General features: G+C 40.1%; 1 protein-coding gene and 1 long non-coding RNA gene across 5 annotated transcripts; both read left to right on the forward strand.

Annotated features, from left to right (window-relative positions):
- Positions 1-3,057: 3,057 nt before the first annotated feature.
- On the forward strand, positions 3,058-7,781 carry LOC148656802 (uncharacterized). Of its 4 annotated transcripts, none has more exons than XR_015940827.1 (3): positions 3,070-3,279; positions 3,909-6,987; positions 7,621-7,781. It is a non-coding gene; the product is annotated as an uncharacterized LOC148656802 (long non-coding RNA). The 4 variants fall into 4 exon arrangements; XR_015940828.1 differs by having other exon boundaries at positions 7,640-7,768; XR_015940825.1 differs by lacking the exon at positions 7,621-7,781 and having other exon boundaries at positions 3,058-3,279; positions 3,909-7,472.
- A 40-nt stretch (positions 7,782-7,821) lies between these two features.
- LOC148656803 (desmoglein-2-like protein) lies at positions 7,822-13,311 on the forward strand. The gene is made up of 4 exons (XM_088642663.1): positions 7,822-8,003; positions 9,852-10,018; positions 11,042-11,176; positions 12,784-13,311. Exons 1-4 carry the CDS (start codon positions 7,970-7,972, stop codon positions 13,000-13,002), a joined length of 555 nt encoding a protein of 184 aa, XP_088498789.1. The 5' UTR covers positions 7,822-7,969; the 3' UTR covers positions 13,003-13,311.
- Positions 13,312-13,469: the final 158 nt, after the last annotated feature.

The raw sequence follows: 13,469 nt of genomic DNA on the forward strand, positions 1-13,469 counted from the left end.
CTTCCGTCTCCAAGGCATGCAGCACACTCTGGCCGTTTCAACACAGTCGTTATTGGACCACAGCCACAGGAAAGAGAAGGGACAGTGTACCGAAAAACATAAATAATCACTTTTAAGATGCCAAGTAGGCTTGCATTTGCCTGCAGATATTATTCTCTGTGCCACCCATTTCCTCATTATCCCTGCTTTCCTCTGATAACCACAAATATGGAGACCCATCACAATAAAATATTTAACAAATCTATTCAGACTTCCAGATTTGATAGAACACATTAAAGGCTAACGCTGCATTTATATAACTATTTACTTAATTTCTGTTCTCTTCCCTCCCTAGGATATCTTAAAATCCAACAGCTACTCATAATGATTGACATTAAACGTACTGTAATTAATAGTAAATGACACTTCTGTTAATACACACGTATAAATAAACTTCATTATTAATAAATGTGGTATGAGTGTTAAGCAATTTTAGTTAACCATTACAATAATTTTCCAAGCGACGGATTCATAAATTCAGTACATAGTGATGATATTACTTCCACTCTATTCGGGAGCCTTCTAATGCGATCCAGCGTTACGCCAAGTACGGTATTAAGCTGCTTAAAACCATTGAAAAGGTGGTTTAAGTTAAGTTACTACTTTAGTCACCGCTAGAGGGCAGCAGTTGTTTGTGTTCGTTGCAATTGAGAACAGGTTTAGCACGGTGCTGCGGACCAAGCACAGCGGCAAAGGTCGTTGCAAGTGGTCTTAAGGTGGAGCACAAGTTTAAACCGCAGCTGCGTACTAAGCACGGGTTGAACTGCTGTTAGTACGCTGCTTTCAGTTCGTTGTAATTGACCCGTCATGGTTTGAGCGAAAAACGAATGAAACAAGGAACATGGCTATCCTAGAGCACACCCTTCTTGATTCACCCAACAACGAAAATTCACACGTCAGCATTGTTGCCCTAAAGGACAATGTAACGTCGGGAGAGAGAGAGAAACTGTTTAACCCTACAGTATGCGGTTTTCCTGACCAGGTGGAAGGCGGGGTAAAGACACAGAAGGAGAAAACAGGGAGTACTCATCCAAAGCCGTAGTTGTTAACTGAATGAAGTTAACTACTATGAAATGTAGTTTCATTCAAAGCAAGTCGTTAGCCAGAAGACCAGAAGAGCAACAGCACAAGGGCGCAATCTGAAGTCGTAGTTGTACAACAGATCAGGACATTTAGCCAGTGGATCAGCAGGGGAATCATACAGAGACACAGGGAAGACACGAGAGAGAGAGCTCCGCTTGTTGACCCAAAACTGAGCGCTGTGAGGAGGGTTAGGATTCCTTAGGTATTCTGGAGTTCTAGGGGTGCAGTAGTGATTGAGGAGTGTGATTAGGTCATTCGTCCAGACAGCATCGTTTGCGGGAATTGACAGGTGCTTGATTATGATTGTTCTTATTCTGGATTATTCTGATTAGGCGGAGCTGGTGACAGACAAGGCCAAAGCCACACTGAACCGTCTGTCAAGAAGAGGACAAATGCCCTTAAGTGTCCCAGTTAAAGTAGAGATTTGAATTTTGATGATTAAAGTCTGGAAGAACTTGTCACTTTTGCAAAGCAGGTAGAAACGTCCAAAAATACTGAAAGCAATAATTTCTGCCAGAAGTGCCTCTGAGGAATACTTAGTGTGCTAAATAGTGTTTTCTACCCCTTAGCCTTCTTCATATGTAGCAGAGCTCAGTTGGATCATTAAAGCTTGAATACAATTTTAAAATTATTTTTAATTCATCATAATGTTATATTATCCCATAAGGAATTCCTTCTTGTCTTTTTTTGGAGGTGAACAAAAACACGGATCTGAACAGGTTAAAGTGGAAAGTGTGACAGCTGCAAAGGATCAAACAGTCTCCATGCTGAAACCTACGAATAGAGAAGAGCAAACAATATTCCAACTTTGGAATTCCTTTAACACCCGTGGGAAATGTGGTGCTGCTTGCAAAACCCTGGCACTTCTGAATGGCTTTACTTGCTACTGCTTGTGTGAATATGACGCCAGTACAATGGGATTAACTGTTTTCATTTTCAGATCTTCTCGAAGTTTGCAGTGTTCCAGTCTGGGTGTGCTACCCCTGCTGTAGTACAAATGTAATTCCTTGGAAGTAATTTCTGAAGCACAAGGCATTTTACAACAGAAACTATTATGTTCTACCACAGTAAGTGTGATGACATTATCATTACATGAGATTGATACCTCAGGGGAAACAACAATAATACTTATAGAACATTACAGTACATTACATTACATTGTAAACATTACATTCAAGCGATGGGGGATGCCAATACATGTGTTGGTGAACTTCTACCGCTGCACCATCGAGAGCGTCCTCACCAACGGGATCACCGTGTGGTATGGCAACACCTCTTCGCGAGAAAGAAAGGCACTGCAGAGAATGGTCAATATGGCCCAGAAGATCATCGGCTGCGGTCTCACCGAGATTAAACAGCTCTATGAGGACCGCTGCTGTGGTAGAATTCTGGCCATCACAGAGGACAGTCACCACCCCAGGCATGAGCTCTTCACCCAACTGCCCTCAGGCAAGAGATATAAGAGCATACGGACACTGACCACTAGATTCTTCAATAGCTTCTACCCACAAGCAGTGAGACTGGTGAACACATTTAGCCATCCCCCTCGGACCACACCTACACCATCACCATCTACCTCTTTATGATTTCTTATCTATTGCACATCTCCAGTCATTGTTTACACGTCTGTATTGTTTACATTCAAACTGTCTACATACTTACTTGCACATTGTCTATTGTTTGTTTGTACATTGTCTTGATGCACTGTTTGCACTTTGTCTTGTTTTTTACACTTGTTTTACAATCGAGAGACTTTCTGTAAGTAAGAATTCCATTGTACCAGTACCGGTTACATATGGCAATAAAGTTCAAGTTCAAGTAGCTGTGCTTTAACAGGTTTTGGCATGCTTTATGCAGTGTTTGCATTTTGGAAGACTGTCCTGTAAGTATTTTTTTATGAATGTTATCTAACACCTATATTCTGATTAAATTAGCTGGAAAGAAAACAAGTCTGGACAGACTTGTTGGAAAACATATTTAAGTTTAAGGTTACAAAGAGTAACCAACTAGCAGTGTGTTCATGATCTAGCATTAAGCTGCATTTCAATAACCGAGCACACGAGGTTAGTAATTCAGGGAAGTGATCTGAAAGAAGAAAGAAGTATGTTGCAGGTTTCTCGTACTGGCATCAGCCTCTTTCTGTTTGTAATGTTGAGGGTAAGTAGAACCGCCATCAGTTGTTTCTTTTTTAAGATTTTAAATAGGGAGAACCGTTCATTAAAACATTACAAAAAAAACATACTAATTAATTACATATTCATTTTTTTGTCCATAGTGTTAATTTGATCATGTTGTAAATGATAAAATTACGTTTTTGCCAGTACACAGTGCCAAGGGGAAATCTGTGTGAGGCTTGTGGTAATTTAACTAACTGTAAATGCAGGGCGACCCCCCCCCAATAATTATACCCTTTCAAGCAATTTCTGTAAATTCTGAATTTCTTCTGGGGTAAATTTGAATTTCTTCTGTCAATTGTGATGACGGCTGCATCATGTCCTGTGCTTGTTAATATGCTCAAGAGCAAGAACGTGGAAGAATTCTGTTTTGGGAAAGAAGAGCAAGAAAAAGCAACACATACAAACATAAACCGTTTACAAAACTATGTGAGCTCACAGCCTGAGTGAAAAAAGAGGTAAAGAGCTAAGTTAAGGTTTAAAAGATGAGAGGAAACTTCTGACCAAGCTGGTTCGCACTAGCAGAATGTAATCGTGGTTCTCATTTCTGAAGGGCACTTTTTGTGAATGAGTGCTCCACCTAATCTACTAAAACAAATGTTTTGCTTGCAGTTTGACCATCCATCAAAAGATATGTGAACATGTTTTATGTCACAAGGGACAAGAACATGAAGAATCAGATGCTTTGTGGATGTTTGAGTAATGTTGGAGGAGAGTTCTGGCTTAAGCCACTTGGGTTGAGGGCAGCCCTCTGGCCAGAGAATTAGGAGGCTCCAACCCCCAGCAGAGAAGGACCTTAACCGAGGGGTAACTTGCAAGATGAAGGTGGCTGGAGGAGGAACGCATGAGATGGATGTGAAAAGAAGTGTTCGTGTTAGACATTCACTATAGCTACGTATTGTCAGCAATGATTAGGAGCAGATGGGTAGGGTTGAATTGTTGTCGTTATCCCTCCCGAACTTCCTTTTACTGAAAGGTGACACTCGCACACTCCTCGGAACACCACTCGGTTCATTTCAAAATACGTTATTTTTCATTTCCGAAACTTTGCCTGGGATAGCGGGGTTGGAAAAGGTCTTCTTCATACGCTGTGCTTATTTAATATTTAAAGGTCTTCAAAAACAGCGTGGAGGCTATGGAAAACGGGCAACAACAGGAGCCTGAAAAACAGTGGATCTTGCCTCCAATTAAAATCACAGAAAATATAGACTACAGAGACAAGGAATGTATTGCCTGGGTAAGTTTTTCAAATGCCTTTCTTAATGTTATCCTTGAATGTAGACTTTTCAAATGGAAACGTTTTCTAGTGAGTGACCGATTACAAAGATAGTACCTGACAATACATACTGCAAACGCCTTGCCACTTCTATTTAGAAAACCAAATAAAGAATTTTATTGTCCTGGAATTTTTCCAAGTTTCATGCTCTCCTTTTGTGGTATTTCTGCTGCAGTTGTGAAACTACCAGGGTTTAAATATGCTCCTTATTTTCAATATAAATTCAATTATGACACAACATAAATATGCTAAAATGTACCGTAAGTTAGAATTCTACTTTATATGGCAAAATAGATTGTTTCTTGTGCACAGTATTAATTATGAATGTTGAGGAGCAAATGGCAATGAAGCTCTGAGTTAAATCTGTGAGACAGTACCTGGAAAATACTAGTGGAGTGACACTAAAAGGCAGGGTCATCCTAGTGAAATAAATCTGAGGGAACAACTAAGTGCTGTTTTTGAGGTCAGAAAAAGTGAAGTTTGTTCAACTATTTTGGGAAGAATGTTTGACTAAGATAATGCAGTGGATGTTTTTAGTGTATTTTCTTTGAGATTGTCCAGTCTGGAAGTCTGTTTGGAGTTATTTGGAGTTACTGAAAAAGTGTTAAGCACACCTTTTCTTTCTGATTCTCCTACAAGTAATGGCAAAAAACTCCATTCCCCTTTGCCATACTGCCTCCGTTGTTTTGTTGATTTTGTTAATCCTTTATTTTTCCATTTGATATTTAGAAAAAACAACCCAATGTATCTACATCGGTTGGTTTAGCTCTTCATTCAACACAATGATATTACTGGAGACACATTGCCTTTGTGTGCCTATTACCTACTGACTGGCAATCTTTGGGAGGTATCGCGGTTGTCACTTGATACTAGGGCAACAGGTTCAAACACATAAACAACACCCTGTTGTACCTAATTGGTAATGACCAGAAACAAGAAACAGGAAGAACATGAGAGAGTAATCCAAGAAAAAATGGAAATTTAGGGCTGGATGCAGTGTGACAGAGGTTCTAGAGGAAGCTCAGGAGCAGATAGCCGGTTGTAGGGAGGAGAGGTAGAGAGCTCCAGGCAACATAGAAACATAAGAAAAGGTGCCAACAAGAGGAGGCCATTGAGCCTGTTCGCTAGATCGGAGATTAATCATCATGCCAGCAGCCATATTACCCTGCAACTCACAACTGGCAGCCCACTGAAGCTCAGCAGGTATGAGCCTGGTCAGTACCTGGATGGGAGACCTCCTGGGAAAAACTAAGGTTGCTGCTGGAAGAGGTGTTAGTGGGGCCAGCAGGGGGTGCTCACCCTGCGGTCCATGTGGGTCCTAATGCCCCAGTATAGTGATGGGGACACTGTACTGTAAACAGGCGCTGTCCTTCAGATGAGACGTAAAACCGAAGTCCTGACTCTCTGTGGTCATTAAAAATCCCAGGGCGTTTCTCGAAAAGAGTAGGAGTGTAACCCCGGTGTCCTGGCCAAATTTCCCATTGGCCCTTACCAGTCATGGTCTCCTAATAATCCCCATCTACAGTATGAACTGGCTTCTTTACTCTCCTCCCCACTGATGGCTGATGTGTGGTGAGTGTACTGGCGCACTATGGCTGCCGTTGCATCATTCAGGTGGGGTTGCACACTGGTGGTGGTGGAGGGGATCCACATTACCTGTAAAGCACTTTGAGTGGAGTGTCCAGAAAAGCGCTATATAAGTGTAAGCAATTATTAATTATTATTATTATCTCAGCTAGCTGTTGTTTGAAGGAATCACATGGTGGAATAGCTTGTTCTTTGTGTAAAGAGTCTTCTGTTCCCAGTTTTAAAAGCACTTCCACATAATTTCTGCTTGTGTCGTCTGGTTCATGTTTCACTGCTCATTCTGAAGACCTCTACTGTGCTGAAAGAAAACCTCTGAGCTGACTTTGTCCGTGCTTTGGGGGTTTCGAATATGTGGATCAGTCCAGTTGCTTCAGCCTTTAAGTCCCAGCATGTATCTGATTGCTATATCATTTATTGTATATGGCACAGTGACGCAGTGCTTAACACTGCAGCTTCAAGCGCTGGAGCCCTGGGTTCAACTCCTGACCTGGGGTGCTGTCTGTGTGGAGTTTGTATGTTCTCCCTGTGTTTGTGTGGGTTTTCCCCAGCTGCTCCGGTTTCCTCTTACAGTTCCAAGCCATACTGGTAGGTTAATTGGCTTCTAGCAAAATAGCATAATTGGCCCTGGTGTGGCTGTGTGCCTGTCTGTGTCTGTCTGCCTTGTGATCGACTGGCATCCCCTCCAGAGGGTACCATCTCCTGTGCCCGTTGCCTGCTGGGATAGGGTCTGGCTCTCTCACGACCCTGAATTGGATGAAGTGGCTAGAAAATGGATGAATGTAAAGACGTTGGACTATACAGCATAACGTTTTGTTTACCCTAAATTAGGTAAGTCCAAATACAGATGCAGATGGTCTCCTCAATTTAAAAATTAATCACTTATCTGTTTTCTCTGCTTCGTGTTTTTTAGAAATCTCTATTTGTTATCTATGCATTAGCAATTCTGCAGTAGATGAATGCTCCCCCTGTCTTGTTTCTCTCTTGTTTTTTTGCTAATATTGTTAATGGGATGAAAACATGACACCTAAGTTGCAAATGTTTTTTTAATTATTTTTTTTCAAACGCAAACGATGTTTTGTATTGGAGAAGTACAAAACTTCCTGGCTCAAAATAGGACTTGGACCGTAATATTGTTACAGCAGCTGCTACTGCAGTACAAAAGACGAGGCAGTATGAGTCATCTTGCTTATTTGACTGCTGGTAGCTTATAGATCCAAAAGCATCACACAGATTTTTAGAAGATCCAAGTGAACTAAATGCTATAGTGTCATAAGGCAGCATGTTCCAAACACTTCTCTCTTTTTAAAAAAGAACAAATTGTGTTCTTTCTTCACTTTGCTTTCACTTTAAAGCCTTTGCTCAGTGAATTTCAGGTACTTGTTCTGTCCACATTGTGCATAAAGTACCCAGTATGATTTAGTTATTAATGTAGAATATGATCTTTTTACCAAATATTGTCAGTGTGCAATTTCATTTTTAGATTAGATCTTCTATCGAGCAAGACACAAGAGTGGTCTATGGGCTGGAAGGCAAAGGAGCAACCGAAGATCCTTTCAACGTATTTGTTGTGAATAAAGATAATGGTAACATCCAAGTCACAAAGATCTTGGACAGAGAGGAGTTTGCGAAGTACAATGTAAGCATAATTTTATCAGTTCCATAGGTCCACTGTGGCCTAAGTGGTGATGGGATTCCCTGTGTAACACAGCAGGCTGCATGGCCTAGAGTTGGGTGGGTCTTCTCTTGTCAAGGGCATACTTGGCTTGTATACGTTTTGTTGACACTGCGGGGCTTATTTTGAGACACAGAAATGAATGGTCTGGAAGTGTACCTTCAAATGGAAGGTATACCAAGACAAATTTTTATTAACTTTCCAGAACAAAACTACAAAGACCTACTGTAAAAATATACAAAGAAGGGAAGTTCGCACGAACACATAGAAGAGGGGGATAATTAAATGTGCTTGAAAATCACCTTGAGCTAAGGTTCTCAACCTGTGGGGTGCATTCGAAACCGGCGTGAAAACATGGGATCTGAATACCAGTTGCTTCTGCTCAATATACAGTAGCTGCATGCTGGCTGTGTAGAGGGAAGACACTGGGAAGATTTGGAATTGTGAGCTGCACTGAATATCAACTTCTGACAATCCATTCATTCCCTCTGGCCTTTGAGTCTCAAACTTCCACTTAATTAAATTATTTAACAGAAAATTGAATTCTAGAAGGCAAAAGAGTGTGATTGTGTGTGGGGGGTTAAGACAGTTTGATGTATATTTCTGCAAATGTCACTCCTTCCTAATATTAAGAAAAGAGATGCCTAAATGGACTTCCAGCTGTACCTTTTTCCAAAGCCTTCTGCTCATTATCTAGTAGATGATGCATATGTTTCTGTCTGCTTAGAAAAAACAACTTAAATTAAGAACCTAAGACCGGCTACAAATGAGAGACCATCTGGCCCCCATCCAGAAGCCATCTGGCATTTGGGCTCATCAGCACCCCTGCAAGCAACCTTGTAATTTTGGGGTGGCACATGATATTGGGATGGTATGCCTGAGTATGATGCCTACTATGTAGAGGTCTGCATGGGCATGAAATTGAGGCCGGAACCCAGTCCGTACCTGAGACCTTGAGACCCGACCCGACCGAGCCCGAATGGTACTGCCAAATTTGAAACACGAACCCGAAATCGCTTTTCCTCATGTGGCACACACGGAGATGGATTCTCACAGACGTGGTTTTACAATGCTTTGGCTGCTATGCGTCTGAGTTGATAGAAAATGCCGTGCGCTAAGAAAAACTGGTATTTTATAAACCTGTAATACTTTTGAAAGTGGGGAATGGGTGATAACCGTTAGTTAGGAAGGCTCTGTTACACACATAATTCATTTTCACTCATTAGAAAACAAACCCGAACCCGTCCTGAGCCCAAAGTTGTAAGTGAAAAACCGACCCGAACCTGGCCCGAAACCCGATACTTTGTCGGGGCCTGTTGGGCTCGGGTCAGGTAGCAGACCTCTACTACTTGGCCATGGTAGGCCCCATGGTAGTGTCAGTAAGGGTAGGATTGTTCACCCTGGTATTCTGGCTAAATTCCACTTTAGGCTTGTTACCTTTCTCTCCTTAATTTAATTTCTGATTCTAATGGTGATCTGCTGTGAAGTGGAGCTGCTGGTGCACAATGTCCAGTCGTGCACTGTCCAAGTGTGTGCTGCACTTCAGGGGTGGATGAAGTGGCTGTCCCCTACATGTGAAACACCTTTGGTGTCCTTAGGGATGAAAAGCACAAAGGAATTTCAAGGACTTATTTTCTCCTGCACTAGTGAACAGACATGGGATCACAGTTAGATTGCTGTAGACCGCAGTGATGGACTTCGTGACATTTGTAACATTATAATCTCTGAGGCGTCAAGGTTAGTGATAGACTTCTGAATTGGGATATGAGGTAATGGTGTTTGGGAGAATGTTATCAATCATTGGTTCCTCATACAATTTGGGTGGGATTTCTAACATTTATTGCTGGCACAGAATGTGCAGAGTCCTGGCACAGCTCAAAGAGAGATACAATGTATGACATTGCTGCCAAGACTGCCTTCATGCCATCATGAAGGCTGTTTTTGTTTATTTAATTACTCTGCTCTTACTTTTACAACATATCAAATTTTGCCAAAATAAAATGTTTGTTCATAATTTTAGGTACTACCGTTGTGCAAACAACTGCTACAGATGATGATGACCCTGCTACCGATCATGCCAAAATTACATACCGTATCACAAGTCAGTCGCCACGATACCCAGATCAGATGTTTAAAATAAGTGAGAGAGGCATGATTAATGTTGACAAACCTACCCTTGACAGAGAAGTAAGTATTTTGGTTAAGTGATTTTATTTTAACTGCATTTCTCAGATCACTCTATTTCCATTTTACCATGCTAATGTAAAGTGATAGTCCATATAGAATGCCCTTTAGCACAATCCTCTTTCACAGGTAAAAACAAATGATGGAAAGCCTCTTAAAACTAGTATTACTAAGTATTAGTAATAAAGAATTAGGGGTCATTGCAAGCACGCACCCTTCCACCATAAAAGCAGATAAATCATACATCGCTTTCGAAATCATGTGGCACTTTGACATTTCCTCTGATCACACTTCATGGCACAGGTAGCTTTGTGTGTTTGTTGGTGTATAACATCCATCCATTTATTGGCTAAGCACTTTATGCAGGTCAGGGTCACAGGGGGACCTGGAGCTTATCCTTGCAAGCGCCAGGCACAAGGTGGGGTCCAGCCTGGACAGGACACTAGTCCTCCTCAGACACAGACACAGAATGTCTCTAGATAGATCCAAGGATTTGAACCCAGGGACCTAGTGCAGCAAGGCAGCAACGCTAACAACTGTGCCATCATGTTGTGCCTTGGTGAAGAATATTCCAAAAAATTCATAATAGCTCCATGCTCAATCAAGCCAACCCACTGAGATATTCTGTTTCTTTTTCCTTTCATTTCTTGCCTTTGTGAGAGTTTGTTCCAACACGGCCCCTTTCCATTTTAAATTAAAAGGACACATATTGTACAAAACATCCAGACTATCTTAAGATTTTATTAAACTGGTTCCAGATAACTGGTGGTCAATTTTCTTTTCATTTCTGGATACAGGGATTTCTGGATATGCTACAGTATCATGGGCTGCTGGAATGCAGTATTAGATCAGATTTGTTTTTTCGTTAGACGTCTGTTAACTTTATATTTGTCTGCAATTGAAAACATCTTTGAAGACATGATTGTACCAATATTTGTCAATATGTATAAGATATACAGTAGGGCTGTCAAGTGGGTAGTTTGTCTGTATATTGTCTCAGTAATGACTTGTCTTTATGTTTTATAGAGGCAAAATAACTATACTTTGATTGTACACGCTATAGACATGAATGGAGCACCCAATGGCAACACTGGAACAGGAACTGTTCACATTACAATCCTCGATGTCAACGATAATCCTCCTACCCTGGAAAAAGATGAAGTAATAAGGATTTTAAAATTTGATTTGTTAGTAGATATAATAACATTTTCATAAATCGCCTAGCATTCAGAATCTTAGTTCATAAAGATAAGTCTTATGTCTTGCTAAATTCATCATGGATTGTGTATCTGGTACTCAAAGGCATTTGAGTAATAATATATATACTTGCAAACGATAACGACTGTATATGACCGTATATGACAAAGTGACATATGGCTCTTCATGGACATTTATGAGTAGAAAATATTATAACTTTTTGTCTTCCAGATTAAGCATAGCCCTGTCTGAGCTTTGAAAGGATTTTTATGAGAATTATTTTATTATATGTTAGATTTCACTTGAAGGAGACATCAATGGTGGCAAGAAAGGTTGTTTTTGAATTCAGTCTTCATGGGTTCCTACATGTGTAACCACAGTGAGCTACGAAGTGGTTTGCATTTATGTTCTAGGATATTTAGAGGACATGGGTAAGGTTTCATTTGTTCATACCAGAACATGTAATGCCCAGAAACAATCTGAGAACACTCGGGTGTTTAGAAATGGTTGTGTAACCCTCACCAGACAGATGAGCCTCAGCTTCGTTTTTTCGGAGGACCTCTGGGGGCTTCTTTTGACCTGTTGATTGGCATGATCTGTTTCCATAAGCCAAATGGTGAGGACCAACCTCACAGTATTTCTGACCATTATACAGGACATGGGTGTACAAGCTCACTCTTTGTTTTATATGTTTCCCAATTATTTAATCACCGGATTAACCCTTTAATTGTGGTAGGTTAACTAAGGCTTCCCTTTTTATTCTACATCCACTGATTCATAATTATTTTTTTGGTTTACATACCATTACATTTAAAAAACACTGATATGGTGGTATATTTACACCATTTTGGTTACTGAAGAAATGACAGGCTTCGATTAAACAAGGGTATCACGGTAACTCTTCAGTGAATGCAGAAAGGGTTGTGTATAATGGAATACATTCAGACTGCCATGTTAGTCTATCAAAAATTGTACTTCTATGGGATCGAATTGCTCTTAAGGTTCGATGCAACACTGTTGTAACCATTGTGAGGGTTGAGCTGTTTATTGTTACCATTGAACACCAAAGGCACTGAATTTTGGGTAGGCCAAGTACAGAATGCCCTGAAATAGCTCAATAACGATAGTGCTATATTTTCACTTTTTCTATATTCTATATTTTTGAATATTTCCATTGGGTCTTCAATGATCAAAATCATCTAGGACTTCTTATATTGTCAACATCTCAAATATTTGTCTTTGTGGTCAAAGGGAACAATTTATGTTTAAAAGGAACAGGTAACGGCTTTATTCAATGCTGAAAAGAAAAGAAAGGAAACTTTGGCTGTGGAGCCAAACCCGTTACCTGTTCCCTTGTAGCCTACGCATGGTGACGCAGCTACCCACTTGAACAATTTCTGTTTATGTTTATATACAGTATATATCATGTAATATACTGTATATAAGCGCGATAAAGGTAAAATTTTCACAATACTCATTCCAAAACAATCATACAAAGTATTTATTTTCTTGTTTATTTGGTTATTGTTCATCGTTTAAAGTTAATACAGTATCTTGTTTTTTTCTTTCAGTATTCTGGCAGTGTGAAAGAAAATAAAGCAAATGTTGAAGTCATGAGGATAAAGGCCTTCGATAAAGATCTAGAATTTACAGAAAACTGGGAGGCAGTGTTTGACTTTGTGTCAGGAAACGAAGGGGGCTACTTCAGTTTTATAACTGACACTAAGACTAATGAAGGAATCGTAATGTTAAATAAGGTACTGTATAGTATGTACAGCACTGTATTATGATTTGTTATGCAATTGATACAGTGTACTGTAGTTGGTCACTTTTGAGTATTATTCCTTTACAGATGTACATTAAGACAATGCAGAGTTCATATTCTCCTTTTTATTTGACCCTTTTCCCTCCATATGTTAATGTTGTGTTTAGTTATGTTAGTGATGATACAGTAATAGCTGTTCAGTAGCAGAAGGATATTTAGTAGCTTCCGATAACTATTTTAATGAACAGCCACTGTGATGAGTATAAATCATGTAGAAATGAGTGGTTCAAGATATAATTGTAATGTACTTAGAATTAAACATTCTAGTATTGTATTTTTATTTTCTTATTTTCTTCTGGACTTTTAAGCCACTAGAAAACGAAGCTTTCCGTACCCTTGAGCTTGCAGTTGCCGTTAGAAATCGGGTGGCCTTTTATGATGGAGCAGAATTCAGTCCAAGAAGAAAAAACTATCCCGTTAAAATTCAAGTTA

The sequence above is a fragment of the Lepisosteus platostomus genome, chromosome 8 (genome assembly GCF_059453375.1).
Source record: "Lepisosteus platostomus isolate fLepPlt1 chromosome 8, fLepPlt1.hap1, whole genome shotgun sequence".
Lineage (NCBI taxonomy): Eukaryota > Metazoa > Chordata > Actinopteri > Semionotiformes > Lepisosteidae > Lepisosteus > Lepisosteus platostomus.